Source organism: Drosophila pseudoobscura, chromosome 2, assembly GCF_009870125.1.
Source record: "Drosophila pseudoobscura strain MV-25-SWS-2005 chromosome 2, UCI_Dpse_MV25, whole genome shotgun sequence".
Taxonomy (NCBI): Eukaryota; Metazoa; Arthropoda; class Insecta; order Diptera; family Drosophilidae; genus Drosophila; species Drosophila pseudoobscura.
Window position 1 is genome coordinate 30,130,353 of NC_046679.1, and position 15,820 is coordinate 30,146,172.

General features: G+C 50.3%; 4 protein-coding genes and 1 long non-coding RNA gene across 5 annotated transcripts; 3 read left to right on the forward strand and 2 right to left on the reverse strand.

Moving 5' to 3' along the window:
- Positions 1-132: 132 nt before the first annotated feature.
- Positions 133-1,527, forward strand: LOC4803207 (HIG1 domain family member 1A, mitochondrial). Its single transcript, XM_001359950.4, has 3 exons — positions 133-234; positions 736-925; positions 1,107-1,527. The coding sequence occupies exons 1-3, from the start codon at positions 144-146 to the stop codon at positions 1,126-1,128; spliced, it is 303 nt and encodes a 100-aa protein (XP_001359987.2). The 5' UTR covers positions 133-143; the 3' UTR covers positions 1,129-1,527.
- On the reverse strand, positions 1,402-2,756 carry LOC26531973 (uncharacterized). Its single transcript, XR_001451995.2, has 3 exons — positions 2,576-2,756; positions 1,986-2,521; positions 1,402-1,929 (listed from the first exon to the last, which is right to left on the reverse strand). It is a non-coding gene; the product is annotated as an uncharacterized lncRNA (long non-coding RNA).
- Positions 2,757-2,810: 54 nt separating this feature from the next.
- Positions 2,811-4,244, forward strand: LOC4803208 (transcription factor Ouib-like). The gene is made up of 4 exons (XM_001359951.4): positions 2,811-3,044; positions 3,106-3,800; positions 3,867-3,986; positions 4,053-4,244. Exons 1-4 carry the CDS (start codon positions 2,928-2,930, stop codon positions 4,213-4,215), a joined length of 1,095 nt encoding a protein of 364 aa, XP_001359988.4. The 5' UTR covers positions 2,811-2,927; the 3' UTR covers positions 4,216-4,244.
- Positions 4,245-4,436: 192 nt separating this feature from the next.
- LOC6897971 (transcription factor Ouib) lies at positions 4,437-5,900 on the forward strand. The gene is made up of 4 exons (XM_002138034.3): positions 4,437-4,677; positions 4,741-5,420; positions 5,478-5,606; positions 5,681-5,900. Exons 1-4 carry the CDS (start codon positions 4,564-4,566, stop codon positions 5,805-5,807), a joined length of 1,050 nt encoding a protein of 349 aa, XP_002138070.1. The 5' UTR covers positions 4,437-4,563; the 3' UTR covers positions 5,808-5,900.
- Nup358 (Nucleoporin 358kD) lies at positions 5,859-15,620 on the reverse strand. The gene is made up of 6 exons (XM_002138035.4): positions 15,254-15,620; positions 11,795-14,912; positions 8,135-11,304; positions 7,226-8,069; positions 6,360-7,163; positions 5,859-6,289 (listed from the first exon to the last, which is right to left on the reverse strand). The coding sequence occupies exons 1-6, from the start codon at positions 15,323-15,325 to the stop codon at positions 5,943-5,945; spliced, it is 8,355 nt and encodes a 2,784-aa protein (XP_002138071.2). The 5' UTR covers positions 15,326-15,620; the 3' UTR covers positions 5,859-5,942.
- Between the last annotated feature and the right edge of the window lie 200 nt (positions 15,621-15,820).

The following is a 15,820-nucleotide window of genomic DNA, read 5'->3' on the forward strand; positions in this document are numbered from 1 at the left end:
CGGATGATTTTCAAATGCAACCCTAAATAATCGAAAGCAAAGGTGTGATTAGGTGTGATTGTCATCACTGGCCAGACGAATCTATCTATATCCCTTCGAATTTTGTGTTTGATTTAAAACCTGAATAAATACCTGCGTTCAAAATGAGCTCCAAATCCTTTTTTGTTGAGGACGATGCTGAACAGTCCAACAAACTAGCCAGGAAGGCCAAGGAATCGCCGTTTATGCTAGTCGGTGAGTAAACCGAGCGCACGGTATCGTCATCCGTGACGTCAGGTGGAAACTTTTGCAGCAAACTGATAAAAATATAATGCGTGCACCGAAGATAGATGAGTCTTGACCTTGGCCATGTAATTTGTGCGTTGAGGTTAGCAGCCGCAGCAGCAGCAGTGGGCAGATCCAACGATAGGTAGTGACATAACGGTTAATTTACCTCGGTCCGTCTGGAAAGGGCATGATGCAACAATTATTAGTTGTGCAGTAATTTCGGGAATACAGCAGAAAGAGACAACGGGAAATGGTATTAGCACATCCGTGACGTTGCCATCGTGAACCTTGGCGCGTGCTAGAATTCACATCCGTGTATTTGTGTGTGTGTGCACAGCCGTCTGGCATTTATCAGCAGACGCTAACGTCTAGTCGCTAGACTCTAGTGGGTAGTGGACAGCGGGTAGCAACAACAATGCAATGAAACAAAAGTTAATCGAAAACACCGTTTTAATCACTCGCCCACAGGCATTGCTGGATTCGTGGCGGCAGGACTGATTGGTGCCTACAAGTACAAGCACCGTGGGACTATGAGCACCAGCGTGTTCCTGATGCAGCTCCGTGTGGCGGCCCAGGGTACCGTCGTGGGCTGTCTAACAGCGGGACTGGCATACACAATGGCCAAGGAGTACCTGTTCGATAAGGAGCCCAAGGAAAAGTAATGCCAGCCATCCCACTTAGTTAATCGTAGCTGTAGTTATAGTTGTTGTCTTTTGTATATAAGTCGCTGGCACACAAACCCCACACACAATTCGCAGTGTGTCGCTGAATACTTATTTCTCATCAACCCACCGTTTTATGTTACTCACCCTTCCCCCAATTTTGATTTCTCATTTTAGTTCCAAGCCACTGACTAACTAAAGCTCATTTCTGATTGTGCGGCCACTTAAAACACATAAAAACCAAGAAAACCCCCTTCGAACAACTTTGGGAAACTCGTTGGCCAACACCTTATCCTACACCTAAGCGAACTGTAACTACATATATTTATTGCATCATCATAAGACCTACACCGATTGACGATGACGCTCTCCATCGGGAGACGGGTGCTCGCACTAGCCAGTACTCTCCAGTCTCTGCTAGTGCACGTTGCCCCGATAAATTTAAACTAGCTAAATGTCTTGTATACCTGCGTAAGATTGTGATAATGTTTGTTTAATTGTACAACAGTCGAACAGTCTCCTCAGACGGCAGACAAAAGAAAATTATGATTACCTCTCGCATGATATAATATGATTAAATAAACAAAACAAACTAGAATGTATGCAAAAGTAAAAGCCCCTCATTTCGGGCACGTGTACGCTGCTGACTTCATGGAAAATTTTCACAAGGGCAAAGTCTGCGATGAAATGCTAAGATCTCCACACGAGTGCTTAGTTTTTTTTTTTTGGTTATACATATAACATATGTAGTATATGTACATATATAAAATCATATGCCTGATGAATCACCAAGGGCCTTCAACATCTTGGCATTGGATACCGCATTCTTCTGATCGCAAAATGTCCTTCCCATAGAATAGAAGGCGGCGTTATAGGCTCCTTGGGAAATACTCTGATTCAACAGAAAGTGGGCCTTTGTCTCGCACTTCTGTGGGCCCCTGATTTCAGATGGGTCATAAAATGATTCCTTAGCTTAAATCTTAACCTGCAGATGTGGCAGCTGAAAGATGAGATTACTGATAAACATTCATTTAAGCATTGAAGTTCGGCTGCTACCTGTGCTCGCGGCTCATGGTGTGTTGTATTTGATGGGACCTGCAGTCTGCCCTGGTCACGATAGACTTGCTGCAATATTCGCTGCGGAATGGACGCTCGTGTAGGAGCATTTGCGCGCGGGATCGAGTTGTCCCGGGATCGAGTTGTCATGCCGCGAGGGGCATGAAGGCCCGGTGGTGCCCGGTGAGCACGGGTGCCATTTTGCAAATCGAAAATATCGGGGGTTTGTCGTTGGGATTCCAAAAATCTACTGACTTTCTGCGGGCCCTGCGATCCCTTCCCATTACCTTCGCGATTGGTTCTGCTCATCGTCGATCTGTAATGTCTCTATCTCGAAGAGATTAGCAGCAGCACTTGAGGGAGCCCGGCTCGTGATCTGCGACGGAATAGCAGGAGCCGCGGTCGTGCTACCCGAGACACTGAAGGGACCGCTCAAGGTAGACGCGCTCGTGCTAACCGAGACACTCAAGGTAGCCAATGAGCTTGTGCAAGACCGAGTGTCCCTGCCATGAAATGCTCCATTTGATGGCACGTTGCTGGAACGAAAATACAAGTCAAGGCCCATTCCATTGAAACATTTCATTACTTACAATCAGCGCCTCAGGCTCCACTGTGCCTGGCGGCACTGGTGTCCTTTTGGCGATCCTTTTTGATCCCGGCCATATTTGAATTTAATTTATTTAATTGCTTATCAGCTGTTCCGCAGAATCGATACTAACTAAAGATTTTAGCATGGTGTGTCCACATATAATTTGGAAACAAATTGTTGGTATTCAGAGTTGTTCAACTTCCAGTTGAATGGCAAATCAACAAGCAGAGAAGAAGAAGAAAGCCGCCCAGCTGTTTCTTTTTTGTTATTCAACGAATTTTGTGTGTACACAGTGGTCATGGAAAGCAATTTGTTTTCAAAAGGAAAGTCTAAAAACTGAAAAAATTACTAAAATGGATTGGGAATGCAGAGTGTGTGGCGAGCAGATATTTATTTCCGATCCGAAGAACATCTTCGACAAGGAAAACTCGGAAATACTTCTGAGAATCAAGCAACTCACTGGCCTCGCGGTAAGACACGAGACGAGAGCTTCTTTTAAAAACCAAAAAATAACTCAATTTAAACTTGCAGTTGATGTTCAGTGAAAATTTACCAATGCATATTTGTTCCTGCTGTTTGCTGGACCTGAACCAGGCCGTAGTTTTCCGGGATCGTTGCCTAAGAACGCAGAGGCGTCTGTATATGAAGACAGCAAGAGCACGCGATGCCGAGAGGAAGTGGGGCGCCCAGGACCCACTGGATGAACATGTGCTGCCCACTGATCCCTCCGGGGCGGAGGACAAGAAATCACAAGTGTTATGTGCATCGGATGCCAAAGAAGTAAAGAAAATTGTCCCGAATCCAAGAAGCGATTACCCTCGTGTAGTAGTTAAGCGCTACCGCATGCCAGTAGCAACCACGACTTCACCACATTCTGAAACACAAAGCCACTCAAGGAACACTACTACAGAATTAAAAGCAGAAGCAGACTTGCGGGATAAACCTGGTCCACCAAAAAAGAAAAGAAGAAAAAGAATTCCATGTCCGGAGAAGAAATATGTGTGTGACCAATGCGGGTGGGCCTTCAACGACCTGAGTAACATGAAAGATCACAAACTCCGACACTCGGAAAAACAATTTGCTTGCGATGAATGCGGCTCGTACTTCTACACTTCTCGCCAGCTTAAAATGCACGTTCGCGTCAAACATAAGGGGGAGAAGCCTTTCCTCTGCAAATACTGCGGTATGGCCTTCAACAACAGTCCCAGTCGATGCCGGCATGAGCGGTTAGCACTCTCTTATATACATATATGATTATTTCCACTCCAATAATCCTTTTTCTGGTCGCACAGGAGGTACCATTCAAACGATCTGCCATACGTGTGCAATTTGTGCAGCAAACGATTTGTGAGCAAAGTGGGCCTGACAAAGCACGCATTGCTACATAAAGGAGGAGGAAACGGCAAACATTAGTGGGTTTCTAACTTACAAAACTATAGAAATTAATCAAAACTGACTTAAAAATTATTCTTTTGCAGCTGCGAAATTTGCGACAAGGAGTTCAAGGAGGCCATATTTCTGAGAGGTCATTATTTGACCAAGTACCATCGCACTAGGGCGAGCATATATGATGCCTGCGAGTACGAAGAAACAGACAATGAAATTGATTTTGATTTCACCGAATCTATTATTAATGAATAAAACAATCTACGACTTTTTTTGGCGCCAAATTCGGTAGTCTTTTGCTTTGCCGTAAAAACAACGCAATTATAGTAAGCGGGCAGGTCATTAATGGGCATCTAAACAAATTTAATGTTTCTATGTTCACATAATTAGCATCACATACATATATACAAGCCATGAGCAAATAGCGCTAAATTTTGTGTATTTATCCTCTTTTCCCTATTTAATTATGGCGCCCGCGCTTGCCAGTCACAATGCCACGCGGTCAATGCAACAGGCATTCACATAAAATGGGCATATTTACAAATCTGAAAAACACAAATTGAATAGAACTTTATTGCTTGGAGGGTAAATTGGGCGCCCAAAATGTCGCTGCGGTGTCGCACCTGCGGCGAGACAGTGTACAGCCTAAATGCAACAAATCTGTTTGAAGGGGACAACGATATTGTGAGGAAGATATCGTTTCTGACTGGCATCTGGGTAAGTGGATATCTCCTGATTGTTTTCTGGCCGTGCTTTGCCTATAGCCTCTACTTTTGGCAGATCACTGACCAGCTGGATATGCCCAGGAATATATGCCAGATCTGCCAAATGGATCTGAACACCGCCATGCTGTTCCGCGAGCGATGCATCAGGACTCACAATGTGCTGACGCTGGGCAGAAGCGAGGTGGCTCCGTCGGATGATGTTGACCTGAAAAGGGATCTAGACGATCCCCTGGGGAATGATATAAAACGTGAAGAGGAAGATCAACTTTCAGATGCCAAGCCCGTGGTTGGAATAACAATCGAAGCTACGACCAGATCTCAAGACAAGGAAATTCCCAGTAAACATTCCTCTCGACACAATTCTTGCGACAGCCCCTCGGTGGACACAGCGCATTCCCCAGTTGCAGCACCAGTTCCGTCAATTGAGGTAATTGCGAAGCCCCCTGCCGCCATGGAGGCCGAGAGAAAGAGAAGAAAGCGCCAGAATCGGGTTAATCAAAACTATATTTGCGATCAATGCGGCAAGCACTTTAACGACAAGGGAAATCTGAATCTGCATTTAGTGCGCCACACGGGTGTAAGGAAGTTTCAGTGCCCGGAGTGCAGCCACAAGGAGTACAGCCAGTTTCTGTTGAAGATGCACATCCGCGTGAAGCACAGAAGAGAGGCGCCGTACGCCTGCAAGTACTGTGATGAACGCTTTGTGTGCAGCAATAAACGCTATCGCCATCAGAGGTAATCCATTCAATAATTTCCAAAAAGACAGACCCTCACGATTCTGTTGCTATTCAGGACTCACGAGGGGCTCAAGACAGAAAGAACTGATAAGCCGTATGCCTGCAACTTTTGCAATCATAGGTGCAACAGCATGAGCAACTTGAGGAAGCACGAAGTCGTGCACTCTGGCGATCGTCCATTTCGGTAAGGCAATCCAACTTCTACTGGCACCCAAATATATAGTTAATCCTCATGTTATTGCATCCCATTTCCAATAGCTGCGAGATCTGCGATGTGGCCTTCTATCGAATGTCCAACCTGAGAACTCATTTTCGTTCGAAAACGCATAAAAAGAAGACTGAAGAGAGAACAAATACCGAGCCCGAAATTTTGGATACCAACTAAAATGCTATAGTAAAAATCACGAGCACGTGGAATGTCTCAAACAAAATTTGCTTACATTAATGAATGAAAATGATGATTTTATTTAACATATTACGAAATAACTATCTTATAAACTCTGTTATGTAACGTGAGTGTTTAATCCTCAGTCTCGGAGGTTTCCTGATCCTGATCGTGCTCAGCTGCCTCGCTGGCACGCTGTATGCATTGGTTGACCATCTTCAAGAACTGATCCGCTATTTCTTGCTTACCGAACCGGCAGGCCAACTGCTCAACAACTCCCACCGTTGTCGTCTTGCCCTCCGCGTCGGCGGCATAGTTGAGGCCGCACCACGAAAAGCTCTTCTTCTGTTCATTCAAATGGCTCATCTTCAAGCTGGCTCCGATCTTCATGTTGAGCAACACCTTGGGCACCTGCTCCTGTCGCATGAGTAGACGGTAGGACTGCAGTTGTGGATGCACCAAGATCTTCAGCTCACCCGTTCCTGCACAAAGAGGAGGAGTATTTTACTAATGATCCGAGAATGTTGTATGTTCAAGTGTGTCGAAACCTACCTCGCTCCTTCCATTCTTTTGTACGCGTATCGAAGCGGTAGAGCCGCGAACGCTCGCCAAACAGCTTAGTCTCATCCTCCTCGCCCGTCTTCACAACGATCTCATCGGGCAGACTAACTATTGGCTCATAGTAGGGATCGTAGTTATCATCGTTTGTGGCGTCCCCATCGCCATCCGCCCCCGACGTGTTGTGGTCATCGCCCTTTAGCGGGGCCGGCGATTGGAAGTTTTTAAAGTCGTTCTGGTGCGTGAGATTGTAGAAGCCCCCGCTACCGGACGACTTGTTGAAGCCAATGGGTGTGCCCAGACTCTTTGCGGACAAGCTGGCAAAATCATCGGCACCAGCCAGATCCGCGAAAGTGGTATTTGGCACAGCATCAGCTGTGTTCTCTCCCGTTTCTTTGTCAGCATTTTGGGCTGTGGGTGTGACTTGCTTTCCCAGATCACCAAACGAGATGCTTTGGGCGTTTTTGCCAAAAGCGGGAGCATCCGTGGCGACACCACTACCAAATACATAGCCAGACGATCCACTGCCAAACACCGATGTATTTGTTCCTCCGAAAATAGTCTTGGGCGCCGCCGCCACAGGCTCCACTTTGCCTGCTCCTCCGAAAATGGATTTCGGAGCCTCGGGAGTGGTGCCGACTCCTCCAAATATGGATTTGGCACTCTGATCCTTGGGCTCTGCTACGCCGCTGCCAAAAATGGAACCCAAAACATTTCCCTGGGCGTTGCTGAAGATCGACTGCTGCTGAGGTTTGGCGCCACCAAACAGGCTTGAAGTCTGGCCGAAGACTGGTTTTTCTGTGAAAATTTGCACGTATGCATATCTGTAGGTAGTGCTGGACATAGTTTTCAAGACTTACCTGTTGCTGTGGTGCCAAAAACGAATGCATTCGTTGATTTCTTCTCCTCTGGCTTGCTGGCCGCAACATGAGCAGGAGCCGCCGTGGAATTGGCAGACACTGCCTGGCCAAAGCCGCCAAAACTGCCGCTGTTCGCGCTCGCCAGTGAACTGGCTCTAAAGATGGAGTCTCCCAACTGAGGAGTTGCTGGCTGAGATTGAGCAGCGGGCTCTGCGGCAGGCGGTAGCTTAAGGGCTGGCAAGTGCATCGGCAGAGGTGGGTCCACATCATCGACAACGGTTGTGGTTGTGGTTGAGGTCTGGTTTGACCAGACAAACTTGTCTGGATCGCATCCCACACAGCCTGTGCAGTCCGATCCCGTAAAGAATTTACTGTCCAGTTGCATTTTATCGGCCAGGGCTGTGGACTTCTGGGAAATCAATGTGGAGGAGCTGTCGCCAGTTGAAGGAGTCGCAGATGTGTTTTGCTCCTCAACGATGGCCATGGCGGTGCCATCCAAGGCGCTATTTACGACCTTCAAGAAGTTACCGGCAATCTCCTTGTTCTTAAAGCGTAACGTGAACCGCTCGTTGACGGATTCGCCCTCGCTGTAGTCGTTCACGACAAACAGCCAGGACCGCTCGTCCTTGGGCTTGTAGGCCACACTCGAGTTGAGGGCGTGGTTGAGGCACACCTTGAAGACCGACTCGCGTCGCATCAGCACTCGTAGCTTCGCCGTCTGCTTGTGGCGCAGTATCTTCACATTACCCACGCCACGCTCCCGCCACTCGTCCGTAAGGCGATACAGCTTCGCCCGCTGCACATACAGCACCTCCTCGTCCTCTTCCCCAGTCTTGACATCGACCTGAAAGGCACACATTTGGATTAGTATTAGTCGGAAACATTCATCAGTTAATCGCCTTATCTTACCTTATCCGGCAATGGGATTACTGGCGCAAAATACGCCTGGTTCTCCTCCTCCTCCAGCTCGTAATCGTCCTCCGCGTTATCATCACCTCCCCCGTCGGAATTCTTGGGCTGCTGCTGGGCGGGCTTTGGCATCGTGAAGCTAAAGGTGCCCGATCCCAGGGTAGCCGCAGGACTTGCTGCCGGCGCCGACGTTTTGGGCACAAAACTGAAGCTGGCAGATCCAAAGACGCTCTTGGGTGCCTCTACTCCTCCATCCGGTACAGCTGGTGTTGCAGCAGCTGGAGCTGGAGCTGGAGCTGCTCCAAAGCCGAAATTAAACTTTGTGGTTGCCGGCAACACGATACCCGACGACCCTAGGGCGTTGCTCTCCTTCTTGGGCACTGTGTCATCCTTGGGCGCCTCACAGGCACTGCAGTAGAGGGAATCTCCCGTGTTGTTCAGATAGCAACTTCCACAGGACCAGCTTCCAGCCTTGGGCTTGAATGCATCGCCAAATCCTGACGTCAATGGGGGGGCAGGCAATTTGGCAGGAGCTGATGATGAGGCTGCCACTGGAGCAGCAGCTGCTGCTGCTGGTTTCTCCGTTGCCTTGGCTCCAAAACTGAAGCCCGAAGAAAGGTTAGCTGCTGGTGCTTGTGGTGCTGCCGCTGCTGTTGCGGGGGAAAAGCCAAATGAGAACTTGCTCGCACTGCTGGTCGTCAGATTGAGAGCATTCGATTGATCCAAGCCTGATGACTGCTTGGGCGGCACTGTCGCATCTTTGGGACCCTCGCACGACAGGCAATACAGCTGCTCGTGGCCATTGCTCGTGTAGCAGGCCTCGCAGCTCCAGCTGCCAGCCTTGGGCTTAAAGGCATCGCCAAAGCCTTTGCTGGGAGCTGCTGCTGCTGATGTTGCTGTTGCTACAGTCTTCTTTTCCAACTGATCCTTCTTACTGGTGGAGGAGGATGTAATTTCCTTTTGTGCCTTTAGCACCGCATCTAGGAACTCCTTGCATGTCTCGGGTTTCTTGAATCGGATGCACAGCGTTGCTTCGGACAGCTCCTGATCGGCAAAGTCCTGGGCCGCCCAGGTTAGGGCCGTGGTGGATTTGACCAGATACTTGAATGTGGTCTCTGGCAGCAGCCGCTGGTTGCAGCACGTCTTGTGCACCTTCTCGCGACGCATCACGAGGCGCACCTTGCTGGCATCCTGCTTGTTGCGCAGTATCTTCATGACTCCCAGGCCGCGCTCCTTCCACTCACTCGTTTCCTTGCAATACCGCAACAACTTGGCCCGATGCTCGAACAGCACGTCCTCGTCCTCCTCTCCCGTGATCTCCTTAACCAGTTCGGGCAAGGGGATCACTGGGGCAAACTGTGCCGTCGGCTCGTACTCATCCTCGGCTTCGGCATCGGCTTCGGTCTCCTGCTGCTGCTGCTGCTGCTCTCCCTGTAGGGTGGTGTCCTTGATCAGTGCCGTGGTAAACAGCGTGCTGTTGTTGCTGTTTGCATTATTGTTGACGGCCGAAACGCTGCCAAACGACAGGCTACCAAAGGACAGATTGCCGAACGGCGAAGCCGTTGGCCCTGCTCCCTTCTGGCCAAAGCTAAAGCTGGCAAAAGGCGGCACTGTCGTTGCTGCGGTTGCCGTCGGAGTCGATGCCACAGCAGTAGAAGCAAAATCTGCAGGCAGCTGTCCTCCAAACAGAGATTTGGCCACTACTGTCGACGAGATAGGGTTGGCGGGGGCTGGAGCAGCCAGAGCTGCTAGCGATTCCGAGAGCTTCATGTTTGCCGGCTCGAAGGGTTTGCCGAACGATGAATTGGTGGCTGGTGTGCTGGTCACAAAGCTCTTGGTCACATCTTTGACTGCAGCTGCAGCTGCAGCTGGGGCTGCCTTGGGCACTGCGGGGACTGGGACAGTGACTTCCTTGGTTACAGCTGCTTTGCTATCCTCCAGACAGGCCAATGTGTAGGCATCGTGGAATTCTTTGGCCGTGTCAGGGGACTTGAATCGCACGAGGAACATCTCGGGTACCATTACCTCATCGGCAAAGTCGTTGGCCGCCCAAATGAATGACTTATGCTCCGTGTCCTCTTGGGGTGTGGTCAAGGAAATATCGCGATTGATTTTGTGATTGGCACAGACCTTGTACGTCTGCTCGCGTCGCATGAGGATGCGCGAGACGCCGGTGGCCGGGTTCTTGAGGATCTTAATGTTGCCAATGCCTCGCTCCTTCCACTCTAGCGACACCAGGCGGAAGAGCTTTGCACGGAAGCAGAACTTGACCTCCTCGTCCTCCTCGCCGGTGCGCACTTCAATCTCATCGGGTAACTCTATGATCGGCTGGAAGTCCGGTCGCGGATCGTAGTCCTGTTCCAGGGAGGCATCTGCGGCGCCCGCACTCTTGTTCGGTTCACTCGTGGTACTCTTGGCACTCTCGTTGAGTTGGGTCTGGGCTTTTTCGGCTTCCTGCTCCTTTTGCTTTTCAGCCGCGGCCCTGGCCACCAGCGTCTTGAAGGAGAACGGACTCTCCGCCTGGCTGGTGCCAAACCTGAAATTGAAGACTCCGCTGGATGATGGTGTCTCAGCAGCTGTTAGGACAGTCGCTGGCAGAGCACCGAACGATGTTGCTGGCTGTGGATGTTGCTGTGGTTGCTGTTCTGTGTTCTGCACCAGACTGGGCTTGATATGCTGTGCCGGGATCGTCACACTGAGCGTCGGCTGGACGCCAGCGACTGTGGCAGGTTTGGGCAGCGGATCGGAGCTGGTGATGACCACATTTGCCGGTGGCTCCTTCTCCACGGGCTGGTTGTTCAGAGCGCGATTGAACAGGGATGGAATGGCCGGTGCGGCTACAGCGGATGGTGGGGCTGTAACCACCGGATACTCTGGAGACAATGGTGACAATGGACTGATGCATCTACCTCCAGGAGACACAAGTTGCTGACGCACTGCAGCCGTTGGAGGCTTGGGAGGTTCAGCCAGAAGAAGTGGAGGAGCTGCTGCTGCTGCCGCTGGTGGCAGTGCTGCGACTGCTGCTGCTTGGACTGGGGCCTGTTGTTGAATCAGACTGGAAGGCGTTTGTCCAAAGTTTCCAGAGGGCTCCAGGTAGGATCTTGGCGGTGGCACGGCAGGTGCCGGTGGGAATATACCTGGTATTCCAGCAAAGTTAGGATTCTGTGGGCCTGCATAGAACATTTGTATTATGTTTAGAAAAATGTAAAAAAAATTTATTCTGGTTTTTTTGTACAGGCAGGAATGGTTGTTGATTTTGATGTTAAACTTCAACTTATTCGATTTTTTGGAACAGCTTTCATAGCAGAGAGCTCTAAGAGTTGCATAGCCGACAGTTTTAAGTGTGTCATAGCAGAGAGAGAGCCGGCTTGAACAGCTGAGAGAGATTTCATGTTTCAAAGCATAGACCTTAAGAGTGGCTGATCAAAGATTGAGAGTTCTATTGCAGACAGCTATAGGTGTCTCTTCAAACACAAATTACCGAGTGTAAAAGCGGACAGCTTTTAAGGTTGTGAGGAGCGCCAACGTTAAGTTTTAAGAGTTTTCTACCAGACAGCTCTAAGAGTGTCATAGCTTTTTCAGGAACTTATATGAAATGATTATTATTCTGCAATTGAATGCTCTAAAACTGATGATAAAATGCAGAATTGTACAACTTACCAAACATATTTAGTGGCGGCAACGATCCAGGTGCCGGTGGAGTGCGCATATACTGCTGCGCCTGGGCCGCATAGTAATTGTATAGCTGATTCTGGTTGAACAATTGGCTACCATAGGTGCCCTGCAGGATTCGATCCTGTGGCGAGGGTACGGCTGGTACGCCATTGAAAAAGCCCCCGGGATTGGGATTGGGTACTCCATAGTTCGAAGCCAACACCTGTTGATGTTGCAGTGCCGCTGCTGCTGCGGCAGCCGCCGCCTGGTTCTGCTGTTGCTGCTGCTGCTGTTGCTGTGCATCGAGCTCCTCAATGATGAAGAGATCATCGAGACCGAGAGCCGTGGCCGCGTCCACATCCCGGGTGGGCGTATCCCTGTGTGTGATCTTAATTTTCTTGATCATATCCTCGAGACCGGTTAACTTTTCGGTGAGGTTCTTCATCTCCTGATGCATATCGTCCTTGAACTGGCACAGGGACTTGTTCGTCTGCTTGACCATATCCTCCAGCTGATTGAATTTCGCATTGAAGGCCAGCGGTGTGCCCGCTGTGGCCGGAGTGCCGCCTGGCGTACCCCGAACTGGTGTACCCCTCGGGAGTGCAGCAGCCGGCGGTTCCCCATGTCGTCGAGAACGGTTGAGGCTGAGCGAAGCAGTCGCATAGAAATCCCCATTCTCGGCGTCCTCGGCATCCTCGTAGCTGGACGAATTGTTGTGATTATCCGGCGAGCCATAGATATCGTAGCTCGTCTCGCAGCGATCGTCTTCGCAGCGCCTTAGCTCGCCGCTGATCATCCCGCACAGTGGATGCTTCGTATGGCCACGGAGCAACTGCTGTGCCTGCTGCAGGCAGTCCCTGCGGCGCTCCCAATAGCGCGCTTTGGCCTCTCTGTTGATTTGACTGGAGGACTCCAGCTTGCGATACGCCTCGGCCTGCATGTAGACGGCCATTGGGAGGTTCAGGCCGCGCACCTCGTCGATGAACTGCTGATACTGATGCGTCTTGAACATCTTCGAGCTGAAGTACAAGATGGCGTCGTCGGCCAGGCGCTGACGTTCCTCATAAGTGGCAGAGCTGGCAGCCGAAGCGAGCTTGAAGAATCGCGCATAATGCTCATTTACGGCTGCCCCGTGGTGCTGGTCGCGACGCAGCATGTTGAAGGCCTGCTTGTACAGGGTGTCGATGCGACGCTCGAGTACATCTCGATCCTCGCGCGAGCAGAGAATGGCCCCCAGCTTCAAGAGTATGATGATGTCCGCTTTGGCGCCATTGACACCGCGTACCGCCTCCAGCCCCATCTGGATCTGGGCTCGTTGCTCGCCCCGGCTGCATTCGGGCACTTGATTCTTGTGCAAGCGCAGGACCAGATCCCACCAGCTGCTCTGCTCGGGCGTGGCCAATTGGCTGATCACATTGGCATACGGCATCATGTGGGGCCGCGCCGAGGCACTGAAATTCCCCAGATTGCATCTGTCGTAGCTCTCCCGCTGGCCGGCCAATCGGCTGTGGGTCTGGATGACCGTCGCATAGAGGAATAAATCAATATCCAACTGCGAGAGCGACTCCTGACCGCAGAAGCTCAAGTCTTGTGTCACATCGTGGCGCAGTCCCTCGTAGAATAGTACTCGTGGAGCACTTCCAAGAGTCTCGCTGGCGCCCAGGGCCAGGTACACATGTTGCGCCAGCGACTGGGGCTTCAGGAGCAGGGCTTGCCGCTCGTAGGACTCGATGTCCGCCTCCGCAGGCCATTCGCAAAGGGGTTCCTCCAGCTTGGGGTTGCGCACGAGATGCGAGGTGTTCTCCTTCAGTTTGTGATCGGGTTGGCAGAAGAGAACCTGGAAGAGCTGGCGACGCCAGTTCTTGTCCTGCCACTGGAGGCGGGCGCAGGCCAGCAGCTTGTCGGAGTCCTCAAACAATCCAATCATTGGCTGATAGCCATTGTTTTGGCCTGAGGGAATGTTCTCCTTCTGGTCCATGTCATGCGACTTGGCGGGTTGGAGGCAGCCGAACAGAGTCCTTCCCAATTGGGCGCAACGGAAGGCACCCTGGAGGCGCCACTGCTGCAGGAGCTTCTTCTGATCGGCATCGCAGTGCTTCATCCAGGGCTCGGAAAAGTTATCCTGCAGCGGCTTCGACTGGTAGCCCAGCAGCAGGAGTGGCAGCACGCTCTTCAAGCTCTTTATCCACTTGTTGTGGTTGCTCACGAGCTCCCGCTTGAAGACGATCGCCACCGCATGGAGCAGCACCTGGCCCGAGTAGTGATCCACGCAGGATTGCTGCATCTTTGGTTGCAATGGATCGGAGGAGGACGATGGCTTCTCCATGTTGAACTTGTGCAAGTACTGGTCGAGCCGGAACAAATAGTTGCTGCATTCGGGCATACTCTTACCCGACTCCAGGCTGAGTTGCACGAGGCGGTCGAGGATGTGGAGCGCTAGCTGCCAGAAGCGCTGGCCCCACTTCTTGAGGTCCTTGCCCTGCTCCAACTTGGTGACTGTGGTCCAGATGATTTCATACCAATCCAAGCACTGACTGGGGAATGTCTTCTCGTCCAGCTCCACCCTGAAGGCATAGTTGAAGGCCTCCTCCAGTTTCTTTTTCTCCAAATAGCAGCGCATGAGACGCACCTTTACCTGTACGTCGTGTGGCCGCGCATGCAGCTCCCTGAGCATGATGTCCTCGAGCGCGTTTATCTCAGAGTTGTCGCGCAGCGCCCCATCGCCCCCGCCTCCTCCTCCATTGGTGCTCTCGTGAAGTTTCATCTTAACGCGCAACTGGAACATCAGTTCGCTTTCATTCAATTGTATGCCACCGGCCATGTCCAGCCAAAACTTGGCGCACTCGACGCTGAAGAGGCTGCTGCTGTTGTTGTCGTCCAGCAGCAATTGGCAGGCAGCGTTGATCACTTCGATTTGCTTGGGATTCAGCTGGATGCAGCGCTGGTAATGCTCCAGGGCCAGCTTCCGGTCGGGATTCTTGCGCATCGTGTAGCAGGCGGCAATCAATTTGTGGGCATTGGCCTCTTCCTTCACCTTCAGATAGCTGTTGAGGTATTCAATAGCTTTCGGGTATTCCTGTATCTTATAGTACATACGGGCCACCGCCATACCCTTGACATCGCGCTAAAAGTGTGCGAAATAAAAAAAAGAAAAAAGAATTAGACAAATGTCGCCTAACCTAACTTTTCAAAGGCATCAATCATACGGGGCCAAACATTGCAGAAGCTCTTTGGGAAATTAATATTATATCTGTGCAATCTCTGTGCACAAGGACATGTGATAGAAAAGCGCGCAATTTTCATTTGAAAGATGCATCCCTTTGTGGGTATACACGGGCCCCGGGCCGCCCCGAATTGACGCCGCACGCACACACTCAAACATCTCTACACATACATGGCGCCAATGGCGGCACGGCGCCGACTATTTCGCAACTTTTGCAGAAAGAAATTCCAATGCATAATTACCAACTGTCCGGGCGGCAATTTGCCAAGTATTTTGTGGACTTGCTCGTCCACCTCCTTCCTAGTGGTCCACATATCTTATGTATTGGTTATCTCCCTTCAAATGGCAAACTTTTCACGTCTTGCTAAAATGTGTCTCGCGCTTTGCTTTTAACTAGCTCGGTTCAACAACGTTTGCTCAAGCAGGAATTTGCCAAAACCAGAAAATATGATCACTTCTAGCTCGGCAATTCCAAGATTAACACGCTTCACTGGTTTGCTGTTCAAATCAACTCGTATATATTACTTAATTAATATTTAAAGAAAAATGCTTGACGCAGTCAGCACTGCAAAAGACCGGGACCAGTGTGTAAATACCAAAAAAAACGGTCTCATTTTCAAAATATACCAAAAATATACTGACAAATTCAAGTTATATTTTACATATTCCTCGTTTTTGATATTCCGTTGAATATTACTAGCTAAATAGAACATTTAGCCCTGCCCACTTAAGTTGAGTCCGTTGATGTATCAATTTTCTACTTAACTGGCTAGTTTTTAGTACTTGCTCTTATTTTATTTTGACTAAAA